The sequence below is a fragment of the Chiloscyllium plagiosum genome, unplaced genomic scaffold (assembly GCF_037043375.1).
Source record: "Chiloscyllium plagiosum isolate Xiang-an unplaced genomic scaffold, Cpla_swu_hap1 HiC_scaffold_31, whole genome shotgun sequence".
NCBI classification, from domain to species: domain Eukaryota; kingdom Metazoa; phylum Chordata; class Chondrichthyes; order Orectolobiformes; family Hemiscylliidae; genus Chiloscyllium; species Chiloscyllium plagiosum.
The window spans coordinates 31444729-31472697 of NW_028270169.1; the positions used below are offsets into that span (position 1 = coordinate 31444729).

Sequence of the window (27969 nt, forward strand, 5' to 3'; positions counted from 1 at the left end):
TGGAAGTCAGTGACTTAGAGAGTTAGCATTTTGGACAGGTTTTGTGGGGGAGCTGTGAGGAATTACACTTTGCTTTTGCATGGCATGTGGTAATGACTTGAAACACACTGGCTACAGGGTGGTGGAAGCAGAGACAATCAATAATTGCAAAAGGAAATTTGTCGGGCACTTGAGGGAAATCAATTTGTAGAACGACAAAGATTAGCAAAGATTTGGAACTGACCGGAATACTGTCAGAGGGGCAGCATGAACTCAGCAGGTCAAATGGCCTTTCCATACGCTATAATGACGTTATGGCCCTTTTTAAATGAATTAGTAAATGCAGACATTTAAATTATAAAACTATATAACATATTATATAATATAATAGGGTTGTACATAAAGACGGTTTTGTCAATGTTTTTAAGATATCAGGAATTTACTTACAGGTGTTACTGAGATGGCTATACCTGCTTAGCAATAGTCGTCAATGGCAGAGACAGGCAATAATCATACAATATAGACAGAAACATAGATTTACAAAGAGGTATTGATAAAGTGAGTGGACAAAATTGTGACAAATGGATTTCAATGTATACACATATAAAATTTTGGACTTAAAAGGAAAAATGCATTGCAAAATGTGTGAAAATATGAAAATTGTGACAGTCCAAAGATACTTGATATCTAACTCTAAAAAAATAAGCAGAAAAGCTAATGGAATGCTGGACCTTGTATAATTGCAGCACAATTTCAACCGCCTTGTAGTCCCTAGGTATAAAGTCATGTAATAACTATCCAAAATTCTTGATTCCCTCAAGTAGATCGGGACACCATCTCTTAGAAAGGATATTGTGGCCTTGGAGTGAATGTGGGTAGATTTACTAAAATGACAACTCAACTTTAAGGGTTAAATTACAAAGTGAGATTACATAAATGAAGGTTATTTAGAAAGTTTAAAATGAATAAGGAAGAGTCTCATCCAGATTGTTTAAAGTAAGTGTCTCTATTTGTACCAAAATATTGTATTGTGCTGAGAAACTAGCAATATGATTTTACATAGTATGGAAACCATTTAATTACAAAATAGTTTGTCTTAAGGGATTGGAGTCTCAATGAGTTTATTCTCTGACTTTTCACCTGAGTGCAACTCTTAAAATTCAGTTTGCTGGTTTAAGGCTAAAAGATGTAAGGGTCACTTTGAAATGAATGAGGACAACATCAAAACACAAAACTAACCAGAATTTGAAATGAACTGACACAGGATTCAGAAATTGAGTCTGTGTGTGGTTTGAAGGAACAATTAGATTCCCTACAGTGTGGAAACAGGCCCTTTGGCCCAACGAGTCCACACCAACCCTCCGAAGAGTAACCCACTAAGACCCATTCCCCTCCATTTACCCCTTCACCTAATACTATGGGTAATTTAGCATGGCCAATTCACCTAACCTGCACATTGTGGAACTGTGAGAGGAAGCTGGAGCACCCTGAGGAAACCCACGCAGACACGGAGAGAATGTGCAAACTCCACACAGGCTGTTGCCTGAGGCGGGAATTGAACCCGGGTCTCCGTGAGGCAGCAGTGCTAACCATTGTGCACATAATTCTCTAAGGTTGGTTTGGGAACAAACATACTGAGCCCTTCAAGTGCCGGTATTTGTGGGAACAATTCAACATGATATTTGGACAAATAGTGAAAAGTCTGGTAGGCTGTCAATTTTCACCCTGATAGGTATAAAAACTGAACTCAAAAACTGAAGTTTGAATCCTACTAAGTTCATAGCTTCATAAACGTTTTCCAATCTTTGAAGAGGGCTTTTCAGATCTGACTGTAAGTCTGTATTAATGTTGAAATTTATCTATTTCAGAGACTCATTAGCTCGATCACTCCTTTTGGTTTCGATCATGACCGGAAGCAAACAGGAGTTACAAAGACTGAGCCTTTACAGGATATTCCAATGGCTGGCAAGTCACCAGCACTGCAAAATGAAATGTTGAAGAACACTTCCATTTAACACACAAAGCACCAAAGCTTTGCTTAGCAATTGTGAAACTTGATTTAAAATGCTTGATTCTATGTGAGAAAGTTATGTTTTATTCCCATTTTATCCGCAATTCCCAGCACCTCTCCACTTGTCAACATACCTGTTCAAATTGTGTTTGATTAGATTCCCTACAGTGTGGAAACAGGCCCTTCGGCCCAACAAGTCCACACCGACCCTCTGAAGAGTAACCCACCTATCTTTGGACTGTGGGAGGAAACCGGAACACCCAGAGGAAACCCACCCAGACACGGGGAGAATGTGCAAACTCCACACAGATAGCCACCCAAGGCTGGAATTGAACCTGGGTCCCTGGTGCTGTGAGGCAGCAGTGCTAACCACTGAGCCACCATGGTTTTGATGTTTTTTCGTTTTCTAACCATCCCAATGGGAAACTACTGACCTGCTCTCAGTACATTTATCGGGTTTATAATTATGCAATAAGATCCATTCCATTGCACTGCATAACCTATTTAAACCTTTGACATTTGCTGAATAGCCATGTTGAAATGTGCAGAATAAATAATGCATGTTTTTATATTTTAATATGAAGCTTTTAGACCCACCCACTTCAGAATAAAGTTCTCAAATCCCACCTGGTAATGTTAATGGTTTATCGCATATTTTAATAGTTAGCAAAAGGGTTCTTCACTTTGTTAACATACTGTAGTCTATACAACACTAAATAGAATTGACTTTCCTGATGGTATTGGCATGCATGTGGGAATAGAGTGGGTAAACCTGTTAATAGCAGAATCTAACTCCTGGAAAGTTATTCAATGAGCAATTTATGTACTGGTACTGTTCACATTTGTCCACAAGGTATTCTTCTGCTATTGATACTTTTTTATGCAGAGGGTAGTGCGTGTATGGAATGAACTGCCAGAGGAAGTGGTGGAGGCTGGTACAATTACAGCATTTGAAAGGCATCTGGATGGGTAAATGAATAGGAAGGGGTTGGAGGGATATGGGCCGGGTGCTGGCAATGAGACGAGATTGGTTTAGGATATCTGGTCAGCATGGAAGAGTTGGACCGAAGGGTCTGTTTCCATGCTGTACATCTCTAATACTCTAAGACTGTACAGCAAGAGCTTCCCTGAAAATAGGGTCTGGCATTTCATGACAAGGCTATTGGGAAAACCAGGATTGTAATCTCATTCTGAATGGGATCACATGGAAATTATAGACAGTAACATGTCATTCACAATGGGAACCAGTCAGCAGCTGGAGTATAAATTTTGTTGTATTTGATCTGAAGGTGAAACATCCTCAATGATTCCTATTTTCGTTTTGTTAAGTTCCGGTTAAATTTAAATTGTTATGAGATTTTCAGCCTGCATTTAAACCACATCTGAGACAATCATTCCAAGCAGCCGGATGGTTCACACTGCTGCAAACAGGACTTCTGAAATCAGAGAAAAATTCACAGCCAATATCACCAGGAAGTCAAACTGAAGCATCTTCTTTAACCAATGCTTTGTACTAGAGCTTCATTGGACTGTTAAAATATATACTGGGTTAAACATGGCTGGACACAATTTCCTTTATGTTCTGAGGAAATATTTGTGTAATGCATTTGCCAGCATAAAATGGGTTACAAAGGGAGGACACACATTGGCTAGTGTGTTTTTTTTTTGAAAGAATAGTTCTTAAAGGACTATACTAACCCAACAGTAAGGTCAACAAACTCAGTCACAATGGCCAAGAAAACGGAGAACGCAGACTTTGACATATTCTGCCACTTGGGAGACCGAACCACAGATGAGATTCCGCAATTTGTTATGGGTCTAGACAGGAGACCCTTAACTATTAAGATCTCAGGTGAGGAGGGATGAACTGGCTCCCCTTTTTATTTCATCCACTGCTTTCAATTGGTTACAAGGTTAATTATTTTGTTTAAGCTATAAATGCAGTGTCTGATATTGGTTATTTAAAACATCTGGTTAGGGAGAATTTTGAGGGTCATTGAGTGTTTTAATTTTACTGTGTTGTGAATAGAGGGATAGGGAGGATGATTTGATTTGGCTGTCTTGGTCATAACAGCATAAATAGGCACAGAAATAGACCATACAGCTCTCGGAGATCTGAGCTGACCTACTTTGACACCATTTTCCTGCACTTTTCCTTGATGTCTTTAAATGTGTAGACATCTATCAATCTCAGTGATAACTGAACATCAGGAGACCCCTGGGGCAAAGGATAGCAACGATTTACCACTCTTTTCATGAAGGATTTCCTCGCTCAGTCCCAAATGGCATGCCCCTTAGACTGAAACTTAGTCCAAGACCTAGAAACTCCAACCAGGGAAAGTTGGTGGATTTGGTGTTAAACCTAGTGAATCATATAGTACATAAGTGGCCCTTCGGCCCATCAAGTCTGTGTCACCAAAAATGTACTGTTGACTCCATTTTCCTGCACTAGGTCCATAGCTTTGAATATTATGAGTTTTCTAGTGTTCATCCAAGTACTTCTTAAAGTTATCTGCCTCAATAACCATGCCAGGCAGTGCATTCCAGATGCCCACCACCCTCTGGCTGGAAAGATTTCTTCCTCAAATCCCGTCTAAACCTCCTGCTTTTCATTTAAAATTATGCTCCCTAATCATTGATCCTTTAACTAAGGGGAACAGCTGCTTTCTATTCAACTTGCTCCTCAATTTTACACACCTCAAAGTTTGGGAGAAGATTTGTAGCTCGGGTGCTCGTTGTTGTGGTTCTGTTCGCTGAGCTGGGAATTTGTGTTGCAGACGTTTCGTCCCCTGTCTAGGTGACATCCTCAGGGCTTGGGAGCCTCCTGAGAAGCGCTTCTGTGATCTTTCCTACAAACCGCTACAAATGCCGAAGGAAACATCACAGAAGCACTTCACAGGAGGCTCCCAAGCACTGAGGATGTCACCTAGATAGGGGACGAAACGTCTGCAACACAAATTCCCAGCTCGGCGAACAGAACCTTACACACCTTGATCAGGAACTCCCCCACCCCCACACCTCAAGCTTCTCTGCTTCACGCAGGCTGAAAGGAAACACTTCGAAAGTCTGTAGGCACCAATGAATAACTACATATAAACAAATGAAAAAGACAGAAGTAGCGTACCGGAGGAGATGAAGTCAATGTGCCCAATGATGAGCTGACTGCAGCACTCAAGTAATAATATGAGTATTAACAATAAAAATTTGCTGATTTAAAGAATCACAGTAACAGTGATTTGGAGTTGTAGCCCTGAATGCATTTCCAGGTATGTTTCATTCTAGCATAATACATTGTGCTCACTGGGATTCAATAACAGCACTGTTACTAATGATTATGGGGCAGATTCTCTCTGGACCATATCAGGGAGTAATTACAGTGAAAATCATCTGCATTGTACACTTCTGTTAATGGCTTCATCGCCTGGGGTTCCTTATGATGAAGCAGTCTCTGAAAACAGGCAGGACTAAACGGAATCTCATTAGGAGAACGAGGGTTCAAATGGGAGTAGAATGCTCCTGCTATGTGAATGACTTTAGATAGTTTCCAATCATCTGTTCAGAGATGTTATCACACACTCTCGAAAATGTAGGACATTGAGTCATAAAGTCCAACCCGTCCATGCCAATCAGATATCCCAACCTAATCTAGTCCCACCTGCCAGTACCCGGCCCATATCCCTCCAAACCCTTACTATTCATATACCCATCCAGATGCCTTTTAAATGTTGTAACTGTACCAGCCTCCACCACTTCCTCTGGCAGCTCATTCCATACTCGCACCACCCTTTGTGTTGCTCCTTAGGTCCCTTTTATCTCTTTCCTCTCTCACCTTTAAACCTCTACCCTCTAGTTCTGGACTCCACCACCCTGGGGAAAAGATCTTGTCTATTTTTCCTATCGATGCCCCTCATGATTTTATCAACCTCTTTGAGGTCATCCCTTGGCCTCCAATGCTCCAGGGAAAACTGCCACACCCTATAGCTCAAATCCTCCAACCCTGGAAACATCCTTGAAAATCTTTTCTGAACCCTTTCACGTTTCACAACGTCCTTTCGACAGGAAGGAGACCAGAATTGTTCACAATATTCCAAAAGTGGCCTAAACCAATGTCCTGTACAGCCACAACATGACCTCCCTACTCCTGTACTCAATACTCTGACCAATAAAAGCAAAACATACCAAATGCCTTCTTCATTATCCTATTTACTTACTTGCAACTAATTTCAAAGAGCTATGAACCTGCACTCCAAGGTCTCTTTGTTCAGCAACACTCCCTAGGATTTTACCATTAAGTGTATAAGTCCTGCTCTGATTTGCTTTCCCAAAATGCAGCATCTCACATTTATCTGAATTAAACTCTGTCTGCTATTCCTCAGCCCATTGGCCCATCTGATCAAGATCCCATTTTACTCTAAGAAAACTTTCTTCACTGTCCACTACACCTCCAATTTTGGTGCCATCTGCAAACTTGCAAACTATACCTCCTATGTTCACATCCAAATCATTTATATAAATGACAAAAGCAGTGGACCCAGCACCGATCCTTGTGGCACATCGCTGGTCACAGGCCTCCAGTCCAAAAAGCAACCCTCCACCACCACCCTCTGTCTTCTACTTTTGAGCCAGTTCTGTATCCAAATGGCTAGTTCTCCCTGTATTCCATGAGATCTAAACTTGCTAACCAGTCTCCCATGGGGAACCGTGTCGAACGCCTTACTGAAGTCCATATAGATCACATCTACCGCTCTGCCCTCATCAATCCTCCTTGTTATTTCTTCCAAAAACTCTATAAAGTTCATGAGACATGATTTCCCACACACAAATCCATGCCGACTGTCCCCAATCAGTCCTTGCCTTTCCAAATACATGTACATTCTGTCCCTCAGGATTCCCTCCAACAGTTTGCCCACCACTGACGCCAAGCTCACCAGTCTATAGTTCCCTGGTTTTTCCTTACCACCATTCTTTATTTGTGGCACGTTAGCCAACTTCCAGTCTTCCAGCACCTCACCTGTGACTATTGATGATACAAATATCTCAGCAAGGGGCCAAACAATCACTTCCCTAGCTTCCCACACAGTTCAAGGGTACACCTGATCAGGTCCTGGGGATTTATCCACTTTTATAAGTTTTAAGACATTCAGCACCACCTTCTCTGTAATATGGACATTTTTCAAGATGTCACCATCTATTTCCCTACATTCGATATCTTCCATGTCTTTTTCCACAGTAAACACTGATGCAAAATATTCATTTAGTATTTCCCCCATCTCCTGCAATTCCACATATAGGCTGTCTTGCTGATCTTTGAGGGGCCCTATTCTCTCCCTAGTTACCCTTTTGTCCTTAATGTATTTGTTAAAACCCTTTGGATTCTCCTTAACACTGTTTGCCAAAGCTGTCTCATATCCCCATTTTGCCCTCCTGATTTCCCTCTTAAGTATACTCCTACTGCCTTTAGATTCTAAGGATTCACTCAATCTATCCTGTCTATACCTGACATATGCTTCCTTCTTTTCCTTAACCAAAACCTCAATTTCTCTAGACATCCAGCATTCTGTTTACCTACCAGCCTTTCCTTTCACCCTAATAGTAATATACTGTCTCTGGACGTTACCTCATTTTTGAAGGGTTCCCATTTTCCAGCTGTCCCTTTACCTGCAAATATCTGCCCTCAGTCAGGTTTTGAAAGTTCTTGCCCAATACCATTAAAATTAGCCTTTCTCCAATTCAGAACTTCAACTTTTTGATCTGAGCCATTTAAAGTTGAGTTCAGAACCCAATGATTTGCATTTGTTTGCAATTGAGCAGGATACCCGAAAGGCTAAAGAACTCAGTGTTATTGAGGAGTGAAGGGATGACTGTCCATTTTTTCCTTTAGATTTTAAGTTGCTCGCTGGAAGCAGAGTGGAAGAAAATCAACTTTTGCAAGTGCAACTGTTTTGTTTTATGAAAACACAAACAGAAGATTATTTTGTTATGGACTCAGCTGACAGCAATATTGGACAGGTCAGATCCCAGAATGAAATCTGGCTTGTTAGATCATCTAATAATTTGCTGCAGTTCATTGTTAGTCACATTTTCACAAGGCTGCAGCTGTTCTTTAATAACAGAAGGAAAGGGAAAATTAATAGAAAGATCTTAAGACAAAATGAAGCTTTATCTAATTCCCAACCCCTGCTACAGGAGAAATATCACTCTTATCTCAGTCATTTAAAATTTCTGCTTGACTGACTTTTCCCATTTCTTTATCTTGAACTATGGAGACAATGTTAATGGCTCCTTTGTGAGTCTGCTTACATAAACCTCCTGCATTCCTAGTGGTCTGGACTTTCACAGCTCTAATAAGACTTCGACCAAACTCTTCTGGTTTGGAAGTTCCACATGAAAGGACTTCAACAATGGCTGGCTCCCCTGAATTGATTTGATTGTCCTGCTGGGAGCAACTGTTCTATCGTCTAGACAGAACTCTGGGTTCTTCTGTTCTGAGGTATAATGTGTTTCCCTCTATCTGTCATACACCTAACCATATAAACATTTTATCCATTAACACCACAAAGGGTCTCAGAGGAATTCAACTGCAACCACATGCTTTCTTTATACTGATTCATTTAAGACACTATCCAAATCACTTTCTGTCCTTAAAAAAACTACAGAACACAGAGCATCAGGTGGAGTATTGTGGGACAGTACTGGAAGCATTTAATTGGAGTGGCTCAACACTGTCCCAATGAAAACATTTATTTGTACATCCAGAGTGTGTGTGAGACAGCAGCAGGACAACGGTACAGAGCAGGATTCTGCAGTAGAACAGATTAAGGTCACTGTTACTTTCTGGCTCTGCTACCTCATGACATTCCAGTGAATTTCTGGGCCAGGTTCAATATGATATTTCCTTTTTGTTCAGTATAAGTTAGGCTAATAGGTGACAATGGTATGCAAGGGGAAGCTCAGACATTTTAAAATGACAGTAGACATGAGATGCATTTGATATCACTTGACCACCATGATTGGAGTCAGACTTGAAATTATTTCTGGTAACTCACTGACTGGTGATTCTGCCAGATATTTTTAAGCCAGGTCACAGATGCTTTATAAAAGAAGAACTTTTTTCCTTCATAATTCTTAACTAGTTAATTAATTAAAGCAAAGTGATCCTGGGTCCATTAACTGCAGAGCAAAGTAGGCCCATGCATTCTTGTAGACCCACGGACCATGGTCTATGTTTACAGTCCTGTCCAGTTAGGTTGCAATTTCCAGTTGTTCACGGCCAATGAGCAATAAGCCCCAGGGGGTCTCCTCAGAATGGTGTGTTCTGGGCCAAAAACTTGATAAAGTTCCAAATCCAGCAAATTGCTTAATGTCAGCATGTGGCAAATCAGTTTGAATTCTCTTTGAACATTTTAAATTTGTGGTGCATGCTTTCACCAGAAGTGAAAAAACAAAGGCAGATTGAAGCCAAGGCATTTTGTTTACTTGAGCATTTGGTCCCTTGTGGACAGGTGCAATGAAATAACAGCAATGATTTGCCCAGAAAATTACTAAAGGCACTTCACACATAACAACTTAAGATTTACAAAGAAATCACCAGGAATGAAACCTATCCAATGTACAGCGGGGAAGTAATTATAATAGCACTCAAAAGTAACATCACGCATATCGCCAAGTGTTAGTTAAATCAACTGAATCATTGGAAAGCTCTGTCTTTGACTGCATGCATTTGGCAGTGATGGATGACTTTTCTCCCTTCATTGGAACGAGTGAGATTACAGTGACTTTTCTATCGGTGTGATGATAATTTCTCCAACCTAATGTGAAAGAGTAAAACAAAGTTCCTAATACTTCAGTGTGAAGGTGCAACGTTAATTCTGAGCCACTTGATAAATGTACATACAAGAATTACCTGAACTAAAAACAACCTGCTTCTATCACTTAAAAATATTCCAAATTAAGTAACCCCTGAACCTGAATAAATTAGCGAACTACCTAGAGAGCAAATCCATAGGGTATTGATATTCCCCTATGTGCAAGATGAAAGAAAAATCCTCTTAGTTTAGTAAAATATTTTCTTCTTAACTTTATAAACTGAGGAAAACATACACACAGTAGCCAAACTGGATCCGGTGTGGTTTTGTAGCAGCATTTCACCATTGTAATGCCACATGGGAGTTACACAAGATAAATTGTGACCAATTTCCTGAAGTCAAATGTAAACTTTAGAAGCAAATAGTGATGTAGGAACAGAAAGGAGTAGCTAACTATATTTTTTAAAAAATAATGCAGATGTGACAATAGCAGTTAGAAGAATGTCATAATATACTTGCATGCAAATAGTCATTTTACAGCTAGATTCTCTTACATTGACATGAGGTGGGGCATTGAGAGCATATAACACAGAACCTAAAAGGCAACACAGGGAATTTAATAGGGAGGACATATATTTTAAGAAAAAGTGCTGAAGTTTCTCCAGCTTTAGAGTGCTCTATTGCCCTGTGCTTCACCTGGGTTCAAGTTGTCATCCACAAATGGCACTCAAATACCATTCAACCTATTGGTGTGTGACAGTGCCATTACTTTAACAAGGTTATGTTGTCCTTGGTTTTTTTTCCAAAAGGGGTTCTAAAAGGCAGAGGTTCTGATTTGTCTGGGAAAAAGGCCATTTTGCTAATGGCTAACAGATACTGCCCCAGGCAACAATCATAGAAAAGGGCTTTGAGGTTTTTTTTTAAAAAATACTTGTACAATGAAAGGGGAGCAGCCAGTTCTCCCAGTTCAGGGATTTTTCTAGTTTGGTTTGGTTTAAGCTGGCGATCCCAAGAAGCTGCTGAGAAAAAAAAATTGAGGTCCCATGTTTCAGCCAATGATCCCTGACTGATCCTCTCTGCAATCTCTCTCTCTCCTGTAAAAACCTGTGTTTGAATTTATCTTTTTGCCAAGGGGTGTGTTTATGTGATGTTACAGGAAATCAGAACAGCTCAATGTTAAGTTGCGGGGAATTTCATATCAGTCAGGTTTTCAAATAGTTGTTACTCTAAATTCTGTTTTCTTTTGCTTGTGTTTCATTCAGTAGTCTGTAAATAAATTATGCTTTGTTTAAAACGGAGTTAAAACTGACCAGCTGCAATATCCACCTCACACCTGCTTAAACCAATTAGAGAAGTTAGGGTCTTCAAATGCTTTGAGGGCGTCTGGCCTGGTCCATAACAGGTGACTCAACTAAACTGTCCTGAGATACAAAAAGGGAGAATAAAAGTAGAGAGCATGTATTTAATGATACCAAATGTACACAGCACTTAATTGAATAAATTTCACTAAAAACAATCATAGATGTTATCATTGAATCATAAAATCCCAATAGATTAGAAAGAGACCATTTGGCCCATCAAGTCTACACCAACCCTCCAACCAGTTTTAAACAAAGTACTGCAGATGCTGGACATCTGAGAAAAACACGGAGAATGCTGGAAAAACTCAGCAGGTCAAGGAGCAGTGTGGAAAGGAGAAATAGAATTAAACATTTCAAGTCTGATAGGTTTCTTCTTTCCCTGTTCCAAGATGGCAGCGGAGTAGGACACTCTGGCTGGAGCGCATCTGCTCCTCCTCTTCTTCTCGTTTTCTTCCTCCTAGTGCTTATTTTTCTTCTTCTCCTCCTTATATTCTTCCCAATAACTTCCAGCCTCCGGCAAGGAGTGACAGCTCCCAGCTTCCTGCAATGACTCCTGGGCTGGCACAGCAGTCTCCACCCATAGGGGCCTCCGAGTGTGGCAAGGTGTCCTCCCGGCCTGGTGCGGTGACTTCCCCGTGTGGCGTGGTGTCCTCCCAGCCCGGTGTGGTGGCCTCCTGATGTGGCGCAGTGTCATTCTGGCAAGGCACGATGACCTCCTGGCCTGGTGCGGTAGACTCCAGGCCTGGCGCAGCGGCCTCCTACTGTAGGGGCCTCCTGGTGTGGCGTGGCACTGATGCAGTGTAGAGCCAGAGCCTGGTGCGGACTGGAAGCTAAGAGCCAGCATGGTCTGCTGTACTGAACTCTTTTCTGTAATACTGGACATTTCCTTTCTGTAACAAATCTTGTAACAGAAGAATCTGTGCTGAAGTACACTTGTGTCTAAGTTGGCACTGTAATTGACGACATATAAACTTCTCACTGTACTCATTGAGAATAAGTGACAATAAAGAAGAATGATCAGTTGGTTCTGGAGAACAGTCAGATTAGACTTGATATGCTAACTCTGTTTCTCTCTCCGCAGATGCTGCCAGACCTACTGAGTTTCTCCAGCATTCTTGGTATTTGTGGTATCTCAGCTAGTAGCATATTTTTCAAACATCTGTCTTGTCTCCACACAACATTCAGTTGCTCACACATCCATACCTTTCCTTTTGCAATTTGTGCATATGACACTATTCAAGACTGCTAAGTCTAAACACTTCTCATTCTGGTACAAATGATAGGTTAAAAATCTCAGATTCTGCCTGGTTTTACAATTTTAAAAGCTCTGTGCCTGTAATTACATCCTTCTGCCAGTGATGGTGCTGTCTGATCTCGATTTGGCACTTCCTGGTCTGGCCTGCAAAGAAAGTTCAATCCTTGAACCAATCTAATGCTTTGCTTCCCAAATTGCCAGAAGTTAATTATTCATAACAGCAAAATAAATATGTTAGGAAATATCAGGATACGTGCTGATACTTTGCAGACTCAATAAACCTGCATCTTCTTTTACTTCAGACTTTTTTTAAATTCTAATGTATGCTGAAATTCTCTTCTTCCTTCAAAGATTAACTCAAAAGTCTTATGTTAACAACACACTCCCCGTGCTTTGAATAAAATAAAAGAACAATTTGAAAATCAGAGCGCATAGAATAGTAAGGTGGGCGCCCAACTGAAACGTAGTTCAAGTCCAATCATCTTCATAAACTGTACCAGTAAGAGAATGAGGGAAAATAAACTAAATTGCTCACTATATATCCCTACTTCTTTCTTTACTGTTTGATTCCCACCTGTTAAAACATATTTCTTAGCAGCTGTTTAATTAATACACTTGAATCTGGCGTCATTTGCAGAGACTGGAGGTTTATTAAACATGCACTAAGTGAACTCAGTGTTGACATTCCCGGGTGATATGCTCTGTAAGTGAGGAAACTGTCATACTGATTATACAAGTATCAGCATCACCCAAAGGAGCCAGCAGTATATTCAGTAGAAGGAAGAAAGGTGGAAGTTGTGAAAACATTGCATGAGAGATCAGACAAAGGGAATAAAGGCTTGGTATTGCATTGAGGGGGCAGCAGAGATGCATTTATAACCATCACAACAGAGAATTTCAAAGGGTTAGTGGGCTTTTCTTCAACATCCAATAATATTTGGGCTCACTGTTTTTTTAAGTAGATTAATATAGCAGCCAATTTATAATTGCACCATAACAAATAGCTAATAAGTCCCTGGAGCATCAAAGGCTGAGGGGTGACCTTATAGAGGTTATAAAATCATGAAGCGCATGGATAGGATAAATAGACAGAGTCTTTTCCCTGGAGTGGGGGAGTCCAGAGCTAGAGGGCATAGGTTTAGGGTGAGAGGGGAAAGATATAAAAGTGATCTAAGGGGCAACTTTTTCACGCAGGGGGTGGTACATGTATCGAATGAGCTGCAAGAGGAAGTGATGGAAGCTGGTACAATTGCAATATTTAGAAGGCATCTGGATGGTATATGAATAGGAAGGGTTTGGAAGGATATAGACCAAGTACTGGCAAATGGGACTAAATTAGGTTGGGATATCTGGTCAGCATGGATGAGTTGGACCAAAGGGTCTTCTTTCTGTGCTGTACATCTCTATGACTCTATGACTTTAAATGAAGCCCACTATCTATTTTTCCTGACATTATTTGAAGGAATACTGAATACTTCCCCATCTACTTGAACAGATTTGCTAACATCCTAAAGACAGCATACCTCTCAGAACTCCATTAACCAAAGACTCTGGCATACCATTTGAGGAGGGTCCTGGAGGAAACTGGGCAAAATCAGAAGACATGTCACCCTAAACTGCTTTCTCGCGATAATCTAATGATTCACCTCAGAAGAGAGCAGGATGCCTGTCCAGCCAGCCTTGTATGGGCACAGGAGGCCAAAGGGAGGAGGTTTAAAAAGAACAAGGCATGTTAAAATGGAGGAGGTGGGGCGATGTTCCATCGCTGTGCAACTTAGCATCTTTAAATCTCCCTGACAGGTCAGTCAGGTCGATGGGTGACCACCAGGAGAGGTAGGCAGGTAGTGCAGGAATCTCTGTGGGTATTCGCCGCACTATCAGGTATACTGTTTTGGATACTGTTGTGGTGGGGATAGCCTCTCAGGGGAGTATAACAGCAGAAGCCATGCCTAAGGCACTACAATTGGCTCTACTGCAGAGCAGGGCCAGGCAAAGTCCAAGCGAGCGATAGTGGGATGAGACTCACTACTTAGCGACACAGACTGGCGTTTCTGTGGCTGTGTTCAAGACTCCAGGATGGTGTGTGGCCTCCCTGGTGTCAGGGTCAAGGAGTCTGAGTGGTTGCATGAATTCTTAAGGGGCATGGGAAGCAGCCAGAGGTCGTTGTGCACATTGGTACCAGTGACACAGGTTGAAAAAGGGAAGCGGCTCTGCAGAGTGAGTACAGGGAGTTAGGAAAGACACTGAAAAGCAGGACTTCAAGGGTAGTAATTTCTGGGTAACTACAGGTGCCATGTGTTAGTGAGGCAAGGAGTAGAAAGATAGGAGAGATGAATGCGTGACTAAGGAGCTGGTGCAGGGGCCAGGGCTTCAGGTTCCTGGATCATTGGGACTTCTCTGGGGCAGGAGTGACCTGTACAAAAGGGACGGGTTGCACCTAAACTGGAGGGGAACCAATATCCTCGCAGAGAGGTTCACTAGTGCTATTCGAGAGGGTTTAAACTAGAATGGCAGGGGGCTGGGAACCAGAACAGCAGGTCAGCAGGTGGAGGGACAATGGAGAAGGTCGATGTTAAGATCAGTAAATCAGAAGGGAAGGACAGGCACAGACAGGTAAATGAACAAATGGTACTAATGGGCTGAAGTGTGTTTATTTCAATGCAAGGAGTACTATAGGTAAGGCAGATGAGCTTAAAAACTGGATCAGTACATGGGACTATGATATTGTGGTCATTACAGAAATTTGGTTGAGAGGGGTACAGGACTGGCTGCTCAATGTTCCAGGGTTTTGTTGTGTTAGATGAGATAGTGAAGAAGGTAAAAGAGGTGAAGGAATTGTATTACTAATCAGGTAGATTGTTATATCTGCACTCAGAGAGGACATATTGGAGAGGTCATCCACTGAGGCAAATGGGTAGAACTCACAAATTAGATGGTGCAATCATTCTGATAAGATCTCCCCAACAGCCATCATGACATTGAGGAACAAATATGTAGACAGATTATGGAAAGATGCAACAACAACAGGATTGTCATAGTGGGTGACTTTAACTTCTCCAGTATTGACTGGGACTTCCTTACGGCAGGGGGCTTATAAGGGGCAGAATTTGCAAAATGCATCCAAAAGGGTTTCTGGAAACAGTATGTGGACAGCCCAATTAGAGGAGAGGCCATACTGGACCTTGTATTGGTTAATGAGCCTGTCCAGGTGACTGACCTTTCAATGGGGCAGCATTTTGGAAACAGTGATCAAGTTTTAAGATAACTATGAATAAGGATAAGTCAGGACCTTGCAGGAAGGTACTAAATTGGGGGAGGGCAAATTATGTCAGTATTAGGCAGGAGCTAGGGAGTGTTAAGTGGGAGGAATTGTTATCAGTCAAGTCTACATTTGTTAAAGACCTGCTGGGGAGAGATCAGGACTGGCATGTTCCAGTAAGGAGGAAGGACAAGGTCGGCAAGATAAGGGACCCTTGGATAAAGAGGGAGGTTGTGATTTAGTCAAAAGGAAAAAGATAGCACATGTAAAGTTTAGGAAGTTAAAATCGAACAGGGCTTGTGAGGACTATAAGGAAAGGAAGAACATACTCAAGCAGAGAATTAGGAGAGCAAGAGGGGGCCTTGAAAATAGGGTTAAAGAAGATTCAAAGACATTCTATAGATATATTAAAACAAAAAGGATAACAAGGGAGAAGGCAGGATCACTCGGGGATAAAGGGAACTTGTATTTGGAGGGACAGGATGTGGGTGAGATCCTAAATGTATACTTTGCATTAGTATTCACCCAGGAGAAGGATATGGAGGATAGTGAGAGGTGTGTGGAGCATGCTAATATGCTGGAGCATTTTGAGATCAAGAAAGAAGTGCTGGTGTGTTTCTTGAAAAGTATTAAGGTGGATAAGTCCCCAGGACCTGATGGTATGTGCTTCAAATTATCGAGAGAGGAAATAGAGGATATGCTGAGCCCTTGACCAAGATCTTTGTATCCTCACTAGCCACTGGAGAGGTCCCAGAGGACAGGCCAGTAGCTCATGTTGTTATTCAAGATGGGAAATAGGGATAATCCAAGAAACTATAGACCAGTGAGTCTCACATTAGTGGTTAGGAAACTACTGGAGAGAATTCTTAGGGATAGGATTTACACACATTTTGGAAAAAGCATGGTCTAATTAGGGACAGTCAGCATAGCTTTGTGCAGGTCAGGTCATGTCTTACAAACTTGATTGAATTTTTTGAGGAGTTGACAGTGGTGTTGTCCACATGGATTTTAGTAAGGCTTTTGACAAGTTACCTCATTGTAGGCTCATCCAGAAGATTAAGATGCACGGAATCCAAGGTGACTTGGTCACGCGGATTCAGAATTGGCTTGTCCGTAGAAGGCAGAGGGTAGTGTTGGAAGGGTGTTTTTCACGTTGGAGGTCCGTGACTAGTGGTGTCCTGCAGATATCCATATTGTGATTTGGATGAAAATGTAGATGGGTGGATTAGTAAAAATTTGCAGGTGATACAAAGATCGGTGGAGTTGGGGATAGTATAGAAGGGATATAGATCAGTTGTAGATATGGTTGGAGAAATGGCAGATGAAGTTTAATCCATGTAAGTGTGAGATGCTGCACTTTGGGAGATAAAAGGTTAAGGAAAAGTATACAGTTAAAGGCAGAACCCTGAACAGCAGTGATATACAGAGGGATCATGAGGTTGAAATCCAAAGCTCCCTAAAAGTGGCCACTCAGGTAAAGAAGGCATGTGGCATGCTTGTCTTTATTGGTCAGGGAATTGAGTACAAGAGTCAGGATGCCATGTTGCAGCTTTATAAAACTTTGGTTAGGCTACACAAGAGCATTGCATTCAATTCTGGTCGCCACATTACAGGAAGGTTTTGGAGGCTTCGGAGGGGGTGCACAAGAGGTTTAATGAATCCCATCTGGATTAAAGAGTATAAGCTATAAGGAGAGGCTAGAAAAACTCTGGAGTTGTTTCCTCTGGAGTGGCAGAGGCTGAGGGGAGACTTGATAAAAGACTGTAGAATTATGAGGTGCATAGATAGTGTTCACGGTCAGGATGTTTTTCCCAAAGTTGAAATGACTAAAGAGAGGGGAAAATTCAAAGGAGATGAGAGGGGCAAGGTTTTTTTTAAAAACAGAGAGTGTGGTGGGTGTCTGGAACACATTGCCAAGGATGCTATTGGAGGCAGAGCTGAAAATGTGTTGCTGGAAAAGCGCAGCAGGTCAGGCAGCATCCAGGGAACAGGAGAATCGACGTTTCGGGCATAAGCCCTTCTTCAGGAATGAGGAAAGTTTGTCCAGAAGGCTAAGATAAAAGGTAGGGAGGAGGGACTTGGGGGAGGGGCGTCGGAAATGTGATAGGTGGAAAGAGGTCAAGGTGAGGGTGATAGGTCAGACTGGGGTGGGGGCGGAGAGGTCGGGAAGAAGATTGCAGGTTAGGAAGGCGGTGCTGAATTCGATGGATTTGACTGAGACAGGGTGGGGGGAGGGGAAATGAGGAAACTGGTGAAATCCGAGTTCATCCCTTGTGGTTGGAGGGTTCCTAGGCGGAAGATGAGGCGTTCTTCCTCCAACCGTCGTTTTGTTGTGGTCTGGCGATGGAGGAGTCCAAAGACCTGCATATCCTTGGTGGAGTGGGAGGGGGAATTGAAATGTTGAGCCACGGGGTCGGAAATGTGATAGGTGGAAAGAGCAGATACACTAGGGGCATTTAAGGGACTTTTAGATAAGCACACGAATGTGTGCAAAATGGAAGGATGTGGACCAAGGGCAAGCCAAAAGGATGTTAATTTGGAGTCATGTTTGGCACAATGTTGTGGGTCTAAGGGCCTGTTCCCATGCTGTACTGTTCTCTGTTCTGTTAAATAATAAAAAAAATAATGCTTTCTTTATGCAAGGCTGAATCGCATACACATAGAACGTGAACTTTATTTTTCATTAGAAAATTGAGCTGTAATTCATTTCAGCTGAAGTTTGACTTACTGTGATAGAAATGTCAGTCTTCTGTTCCCTCAACTCATCTCGAACACCTTCCGTCATCACTGTCAAAGCCCACTTCACAGCACCATAAAAGTGGGCAACTCATTAGGGTACATGAATTGTCTTGCTGTACTAAGGGGAAAAGAGAATGGAAATTACTATAAATACTGCTGTTAGAATAGTATTTTCTCTGAGTGCTGCCTTCACACAGACTGGCATACTGACGTCTGCAAAATCTTCAAATTACTTGAATGAAGTCTTTTTTATCCTAAAGACATTATAATTAAATGTTTAATGAATTTAATTCAACATAACTAAGTTCTAACAATTATGGTGCTCACATTCTGAAAACCACTTTTTTCAATTATGGATCAGAGAATAGGATCTGCACCCTAGTTTTGGTTTCAATATTATGAGCTCATGAAAAAGCTTAGTTTGTGTCAAATGGAAGTGTATCTATTGATTGACATACCACTGCACATGTAAATCCACCAGCTATAAAAATCAAACAGCCCTCTTGTAGTGCAGTGGTAATATCCTTACCCTTGAACCAGGAGGCCTGGGTTCAAGTCCCATCTGCTCCAGAGGTGTGCAATAATATCTCTGAACAGGTTATGAGGAAAATAGGTTAAAAGGATGTTTTTTTAAAATTAGTGTGGAAGCCCCAAAACACATACAACACAAATTAGGCCATGATTCAGCAACAATGCATGTCTCGCTCAAAATGATAATAAAGAATGCAGTCTGAGACTGGAGTAGGATTCTCAAAGTGAAGGTCAGGACCCTAGTGAGGGAGTAAGCTTAACTTTAGAGGCACTGAGCTCTAAGCCAGCAATAACAGCTGTGGAACTCTACCTCACTCTGCTGCTCTAACAGAGCCTTGCTCTCAAGAAGTACCCCCAACTCTAGTCTCACTGAGGGGTTTACAACAATTTTCAAACCTCAACGTGGTCACCAGTGAGTGTGGTTAGCACTGCTGCCTCACAGCGCCAGGGACCCAGATTCAATTCCAGCCTCGGACGACTGTCTGCATGGAGTTTGCACATTTTCCCTGTGACTGCGTGGGGGTCCTCTGGATGTTCTGGTTTCCTTCCACAATCCAAAAATGTGCAGGTCGGGTGAATTGGCCACGCTAAATTGACCATAGCATTAGACATATTAGTCAGAGGGGAATAGGTGTGGGTGGGTTACCCTTTGGAGGTTCAGTGTGGACTTGTGGGCCCGAAGGGTCTGCTTCCACACTGTAGGGAATCTAAAAAAAGTGGGAGATGCACTGAGCTAGAGATTAGCAGGTAATGTGTGGTTTTGGTTGTTACATTGTTAGCCCAGTTTTATTCAACAGTGAATGGATGCATTATTTATGTTGGCAATGGAATCTGAATAATATCAACATCTAATTTAACAACACATGGAAATTTATCCCATTGTGTCTCTGGACCAAAATAAAGCTATAACATTATGCACATTATTCATACCCCTCAGCATTGCATATACACTCCTATAACCTGTAAAACCTGGTTTAAACTTTATTTAGAAAATAATATGTTCCCACATTCTTTTCGATGTAAATTAATGTGTTCACAGACTGACAGATTTGATCCTAAACTCATACTACAAAAATCTTAAATCTCCACTCTTTTTTTTCTTGTGTCTTCACAACTGGCTTGCACACTGTAAAAAGCCACAGCATTTCCTTAAGAGTTTGATTTTGGCTTGCATAGGGAACATTAGTTTACAGAAAGCTTACTCTGCACTCGTCTGTTCCTACAACATTGCTAAAGTATTCCAGTGGTTGTAAAGTTCTTTACAGCATCCAGAGTAGAACTAAACAAATGTAAACTTTTAGTTCATTTTCTCTAATCTGTTTAAAGCTGATCAAGATAAACTAAATTTGAAGGCACTGAAACAGTGATGAGTTCTGTTCTTCATAAACATTAGCTGAAACGTCTATTCTCAATTTCAAAGTTCAAGTGTAAAATCCAAGCCACTGGTTTTCTGTTTTTCAGAAAATCATGATTTTAAACTTTACTCTAACACCGGTCTGGAAAATCTCTTTAAGTAGGGTCAAAGTCTGACTCAGACAGAGTACTGGTACATACAGGTGGCAAGTTACTACAGCTGCTTTTCTTATAGAAAGGCTTAGTCATTGCAGCATGTGCCAGCTCACAAGTATAAGGTAAGTTACCTACATAATCATGCAGTGCTAACAGCTCCACCAAATTAAGGTTACAGAATGTCCATGTGGATTGAAAATAATTGAAGAGAAATTTATTCTGTACTAGTAACTTCCTTTTAGTTAAATCTTAAATCAGTAGAAAAGAATTCTATAAAACATTGACATATTTAATGGATAATATGTTCCCATCGTTTTTTCATGGCACTTTGCAGTTTTTGTATCTATCATGAAAATGTAACAGTATATACATAGCTGTTATTCATTATACTATGATTCATTGTCTGTCCTTAATTGAGCAAGGAAGAATCAATCATGTAGCTTTTAGACAAGGGACACATATTGGTCAGATGACAAACTGCACTCATCAGAATACAGTTGAGTTGTTAGGCTGAGAGAGTTCTGCAAGCTAAACAGCCACTTGCTGCATAAAACAAGAAAAACAGTCCAGTTTGTTGCCTTCTCCAATCCTGTTCTGTTTAGGGGCCTCAAAAGGGTGGGATGCTCTTCAGAGGGTTGATGTGGTCTCGATAGGATGAATGGCCTGCTTCCACATTGCAGGCGTTCAATTCTATTCTAACTGAAGAATTTGGTTTTGGTTAGCTGTTAGTTAGTGGTTTACACCAGGCGGTTGATGCACATGAATGATGGGCAGTACTGTGTAGCTTCCAGTGAGGATTAAAATGCGCAACTTTGGCAAGCTGGGGTGGTGAAACAGCATCCAAGTGTATTCAACCTTCATCCTAAAGGATCTGTCAAAATGCATGATTGAAAGGAATAGGTTACTGCCAAAAAAGGAAGATTACAGGAGGTTGGCCATTAGTAAGAGGTCTATGAAAAGGCCCAGTTGCTGTGTTTGGAAACAACAAACAACAGAGCAAGAGTCAGAGTACAGATGCCAATATATAGAGATTTGTAGATGGTGTTTGGTCTTCAGTTCTCCTAATATGCATCAATATTAATGAAATAAATTCTGTATTCTCTTGAAGAAATTGTTTTTCCAAAATAAACTGAAACATGGTGCGAGAAAAAGAATAGTTAGCAGATTTTCACACTCTCCCTTTGAGTGAATGCAACAAGCTAGAAAATGCAGCACAACTGGATTATAAAACCCTTTTGTAGCTGTTCTCCTAACTTGCAGAGAGAGTGCATTAGTCTTGATTGCCTCAAACCAATTTTCTAAAGACTGAGTATTGGTTTTAATAATATTGCATATATTTAGTATCACAAGGCATACATGGTCTCTTAACCACCACCTGAATCAACAAGCATCAAAATCCTACTGGATAACACTGACAAAGAGGAACAAGTGCAGCAGAAGCACCACCACCTACCTACAGGATCCTTCCAAACCACAAACTGAAACCAGCGTTCCCTCAAAGCTGCATAAGCACCTTCTTCACTAATCACACCACTTCTGCTTCCAGAAACCACTGCCATGCACAAACCTTTTATGGGCGGCACGGTGGCACAGTGGTTAGCACTGCTGCCTCACAGCGCCAGAGACCCGGGTTCAATTCCCGACTCAGGCGACTGACTGTGTGGAGTTTGCACGTTCTCCCCGTGTCTGCGTGGGTTTCCTCCGGGTGCTCCGGTTTCCTCCCACAGTCCAAAAAAATGTGCGGGTCAGGTGAATTGGCCACGCTAAATTGCCCGTAGTGTTAGGTTAAAGGGGTAAATGTAGGGGTATGGGTGGGTTGCGCTTCGGCGGGTCGGTGTGGACTTGTTGGGCCGAAGGGCCTGTTTCCACACTGTAAGTAATCTAATCTAATCTAATCTAATCTAATCTTTACAGGTCTTTACAGCAGGAAGGAAATGCTGGGAACTATATTGCTGTCCTTCACTATTGCTGAGTCAGAAATGTCAGAACTCGCTCCCTAACAGGATGAACCAACAACAAATGGACTGCAAAAAGTTCAAGAAAGCCTCCACAAAATTTTGTCAAGGAAAATCAGAGACGTGCAGTAAATACTTTACCAGCAGTTCTCATATTCCAAGATGTGGATGAACCAGTGTTGGACTGCGTGGACAAAGTTAAAAATCACACAACACCAGGTTATAGTCTAACAGGGTTAATTTGGAAGTACAAGCTTTCAGAGCGCTGCTCCTTCATCAGGTAGCTAGTGGAGCAGGATCATAGGACAGAAACAGTAGCAGCTGAAGATAGTTGGACCTAGGATGTTTGTTAAGTCCTGGAGCTGAGATAACTGATGGCCAACAACACACATCCTCCTTTATACTGGCAGCAGGTCTTTTGCTCCCTAATTCCCAATGATGATAGCTTTGCTAGAGTTACTTGATGCCACATGCAGTCAAATGCACCCTTAATGTCAAAGGCAGTAATCTCACCTCTGAAAGTTAGCATTTTTTGTCCATGTTTGAACCAAGGCTGTAAAGTGGTCAGGAGCTAAATGGGGAACCCAAACAGAGCCTCCGTGAACAGCTTGTTACCAGTTAAGTGCCACTATTGATGACCCCTTCCACTGCATTACTGATGATCAAGTGTAAACTAATGATGCAGTAATGGCCAGATTAGATTTGTCCTGTTTTTTGTACACTGGACATACTTGGTCAATTCTTCACATTGCTCTGTATTTGTCAGTGTTGTTGCTGTAGCCGTATTGGAACAGTTTTGTTAGGCGCTCTGCATTTTTGGAGCACAAGGTTTCAGTAGCAATGATGAAGCATCATCAGATCCCATCATTTTGCTGTATCCAGGGCCTTCAGCCATTCCTCAATAGTTGCCTCAATATCATGAACATGTTAATCACTGAACTGTGTTTGTTTATTTTTTCTACCTTTTAGTAAAAAGAATGTAACATTTAACATTTTAACCTTTGTTTTCCTTATTTTTCTGCTTTGTTCAATGTATGGTACCCAAGTACTTTTGTATCTAAGATGGCACTGTAAGTGGCAACTTGTAAACATTTGACTGTACTCTCATGAGTATATGACAATAAACCTAATTCAATTCAATATAGATTAACTTCCCATCACATTAGTGTTAATAACCAGAAATTATTTCGCAGAGTGACCTGACTACCTGTTCCGATGTTCATTAACACCTGGCCTCCCATTCAGCAGTGTCCGACTGCCACAACTAAAATGGTGTTATTAGTACCTTTAATTTTGGAAAACATCTCAGGTTCATTTCATCTCTCCACGTTCTCCCTGCTTTCAAAAATCTCTTCAAAACTCTGGATCAGACCTTTAGTTCTCAATCCTGATTTTTTCATTCTCTTCCCCCTTCTCTTTGAACTCTGCATTCATAGTAGCCTTCCTTATTAAAATAGTTTGAAATGCTGCCTTGCACATGCAAGTAGAATGGTTTTAAATTTTAGCAAACCCAACATATTAACAGTAACTTATAATTGGACATGACTTTGCATATAGAAAAACATCCCAAGATACTGTACGAGTGTCAGAGAGAATGGGGCATTAAGATACTGTACATTGTGTCACATTCTCTGAAAACACTAAAGTCAACATTCAGAAGTTAGAACAGGAGAACTAAGCCTCAAACAATTAGCAAGTGACAAACAGGAAATAGAGAGACAAAGACATTTTGGAGCGAAATCCGGGTGACTGAATGCAATGCCAATGGTGGAGCAGTGGAAACCAATGGTGCAAAAGAAGTCACAAATAAAGCAGCACAGAGATTGAAGAGATCAAAGGGGCTGGAGAAGATTGAGCTAGACAGGGTCAAATCTATTGATGAGAAGTTCAAAAGAGAGGGAGTTTCTACTATATATGTGGACTTTGGAAATTATAATTTCAGAGTTTGAGGCAGAAATGCTTTTCAGACTGGTGGAAATGAAAAATAGTAGCCATTGCTGTCCACATTATAGACAAATATATTGGACTCAAGCATTGAAAGCATTAGAGCATTTGTATTTTTGGGCGAGTCCAAAACAAAATTACAGAACTATGAAACAAGTAATTGTTAGAAATTAATGAAGAGCATTTGTCCCCATGCAGGATGAGAAGAATATCGATCCTGCCATCACACAGTAATTAAAGCAGATAACACTGATTGTCAGCCTTCTTGCATTCCCAAAGGAGAAAGGAATAGTAGAATACGGGAATAGGAGGGAAGCAATTATTAAAATGAAGGAGTCAAACACTATCACAGACAGGAGAAAGTGAGGACTGCAGATGCTGGAGATCAGAGCTTAAAAATGTGTTGCTGGAAATGCGCAGGTCAGGCAGCATCCAAGGAACAGGAGAATCGACGTTTCGGGCATAAGCCCTTCTTCACAGACAGGCTGTTTAGCTTCAAGTATAGATTCCTAGTAGTTATATAATTAGTAACTAAATTTGCCTCATTTGAATATTTAAAAAGATAAAGATTGATTATTATTCCAAGTCACAGGAAGATTATTGCACAAGAGGACGTTTGGCCTCTCGTGATTGCACCTGCTCAAGATGAGTGGTGCTTTTTCACAGACTCTCATTTTGATCTTTTTCTTATGACCAAAGGAACATGTTCACAGGTTTCTTCAAATCAGTCCTCCTAGTAACGGTCTACAAAAAGGATAGTGCACATATAAGCCTTAGTTTTATCTAGTCCTCTACTTAAAGACTTCCAACTGGCTGCAAGTTGAAATTCTCATTCAGTTTTCCAAACCATTTAACTCAAGAGATTTTTATGATCATATTTGAATAAAACCAGCACAAAAAGCATTACCTTTTTTCTATAATACAATAAACTTCTTGAGTTTACTTGTCTGGTTATTAGTATCCATTTACTTCAGGTTGCACAATCATTATTGCTCTTTTATTGAACTGTTAATGCTGACCTCAGGTAGGTCTCAGATAACATTAATATTAATTTTAATGAGATTTCACTTGCATTTATATCTTTACAAGGGCTTGTCATTCAATAATATCTTTGAAGGTAACTGCAGATTGAATGGTGGAATTTGATATCAGTAGGCATACACTGAGGAGTTAAGTGTTGGTTATTTGCTTTGTCTTTTAATCAGCCGTTCCCGTTTTCTATTGCTATTTGTTTAAACACAAGCAGACATTGTACTGCTATCATTGACAAGATCCCCTTACATTTCAAATCTCTCATTAATATTCCAGTCCAATAACATTTTGTTGACAAGTGTAGCTGCAATGAATGAAGCATAATAAACTACAAGATCTTTCCCATACTGAATTAACTTGTCTTCTTTCAAATCCAAACAGTTCAGCAAGTTTTCGTCTTCTACATGATAGTGGAACATTAGGCTACATTTACGTTTTGCACATACTGAATATATCAAGACTCGGTCACCAATGCCTGTTCCCATTCAATTTCAAACTTACATTATCAGTACCTGTGACATCCATTGGCATCCTGTGTGAGACAAATGAGCATATCAACAAGCCCCTCCATGGCCTTGATTCATCTAATCTTGGTTTACTTGGCTGCACATATCCCTTATTCTTCCAACTGGTTGGAGTTCCTCTGCTCACCAGTCCCTTTCCCTTTTTCTCTCCGCATCCTTAGAATGTCTACAGTGTGGAAACAGACCATTTGGCCTAACAAGTCCACACCAACCGTCCAAAGATGATCCCACCCAGACCCTTCCCCTATTCCTGTAACCCTGCATTTCCCATGGATAATGTACCTAACCTAAACATCCCTGGACATGCTGGGCAATTTAGCATGGCCAATCCACCTAACTTGCACATCTTTGGACAGGGGGAAGGAAACCCACGTAGACACGGGAAGAATGTGCAAACTCCACGCAGAAGTTGCCCAAGGCTAGAATCAAATCCATGGCCTTGACGCTGTGAGGCAGAGGTGCTAACCACTGAGCCACCATGCTGCCCTCTTACCATGCTCCTCTAAGGAATCATTGCTGCCACCAGTATCTAGAACACAAAACCAATTAACTAGCAAAATCAGCTCAGGGGATTCATGCATTACCCTTACATAAAAAATGCAAAAAAAAGGAAGACCACTGGATGAACCAAATCAAACTAAAAAAAAAGTACTAAGAGATATATTGGACAATGGCAAAATTATTGAAATTATAAAACAAAATTATGAGTAGTGAAATCAACACCACTAGACAGTTTCATGAAAACTAAACAGTGTAAAATCAGGGCATCAAGAACTATAACTGCACTCTCTCTGACTTGAGAGGATAATTACTGTACAAAAGATGTGAAAGAACAAACAGTGAATAATAGATGCACCGCATTCATCGCAAGACATGACTCTAAGATAGTCATCACATCAAAAGGCATAGATGTCAACAAGGAATGCAGACAACAGTTGGAAATCACTACAGAAATTACATGATTTTGTATATTTCATAAGTTATTTTAATACAAACCTTATTCTTTGTTTGGAACAGTGTGGGAAACTAATTAAGTTTTCAACAAGCATCTGCAGCCCAAAATGCAGAAGTTTAAGACCACTATCAAATCTGTCCATTCAATTGCTTTGATAATATCTACTATGAAAGATTAAAAACAAGTTATCAGTGCCAGACTTATTCAAGAGGAAATAGTATAGTTGCCTTTCTAACTGAAATCAAAACCATTTGAACTATATTCCTATTCTTTTCATTCTTGTACCCACAATGATAAACAGTCTATAGCATCATAATGTCTTCACACATTTAAGTACCTACTGGTCAAATTTGCACTGAGGCCCCTACAATGATTAACATGAAAGTGTGTGTATGGAATCATGAAAGAGAAAATTTTGTGCCATTGGAGAGAAATTTAAAATAATGCTGATACTGAGCCACTGTCATCCACGGCTTAGGGAACAAAAAAAAAATCACTGAATGATTGAAATCCAACCAATAAGAACTCACAAATGTGACATCTCACAAGGTAGGGGTGATGTGAATGGAAAAAAAACTGATCCGGATTTCTTTAACATATGTCTATCTGAACAATGATGGTTTGCAATATATATTGAAATTTGTTCGAAGAAATATTTGATTTTTGAATTTATAGGTTTAATGCTTTTCAGAAATGCCTCCTTGTAACATGGTCTCATCTATAATGCAGCATTGAGATATGGACCCTGTGGATTGTGTTACAACAGGATCCCAGTAAAGTAACAAATTTGGAGATTTGTTTACAATAAAACATAAACCCAATGCAAGCTGTTGCTTAGATACTTGAACACAAGTTATAGCTGAAATTAAGAAACATTAAAAGAACTCTGTCACTATGTACACTCCCACCTCAGACTCTTTGAACTGATCTTTCATTCTGTTAATGAAGTCCAATTAATCTCAGAGTAAGATTGCATCGTATCCAGTGCCAAACTGACCATATAGACAAACCAGGCAGTAACCTGTGGTGCCACACTTTAAGCAGTGCCAAATTAGACCACTTTGCCAAGTAAATAAAGGCAAAATTTCATTCTAGGCTTCTCATTTTTCT

General features: G+C 40.8%; 1 protein-coding gene and 1 long non-coding RNA gene across 6 annotated transcripts in view; one reads left to right on the forward strand and one right to left on the reverse strand.

Moving 5' to 3' along the window:
* The window catches only part of LOC122564063 (sodium- and chloride-dependent GABA transporter 1), a 95844-nt gene extending 93214 nt beyond the window's left edge, over positions 1 to 2630 (forward strand). For all 3 annotated transcript variants that reach the window (XM_087977398.1, XM_043718553.2, XM_087977399.1), the window contains one exon: positions 1848 to 2630. In XM_087977398.1, the coding sequence (XP_087833524.1) occupies positions 1848 to 1994 (147 nt within the window). In that variant the 3' untranslated portion in view covers positions 1995 to 2630. The remainder of the gene's footprint in view (positions 1 to 1847) is intronic.
* A 6812-nt stretch (positions 2631 to 9442) lies between these two features.
* LOC122564064 (uncharacterized) lies at positions 9443 to 27102 on the reverse strand. 3 transcript variants are annotated; one of them, XR_015752348.1, is made up of 3 exons: positions 26901 to 27102; positions 18399 to 18527; positions 9443 to 11216 (listed from the first exon to the last, which is right to left on the reverse strand). It is a non-coding gene; the product is annotated as an uncharacterized LOC122564064 (long non-coding RNA). The 3 variants fall into 3 exon arrangements; XR_015752347.1 differs by lacking the exon at positions 26901 to 27102 and adding an exon at positions 12500 to 12555 and having other exon boundaries at positions 18399 to 22014; XR_015752346.1 differs by lacking the exon at positions 26901 to 27102 and having other exon boundaries at positions 18399 to 22014.
* Positions 27103 to 27969: the final 867 nt, after the last annotated feature.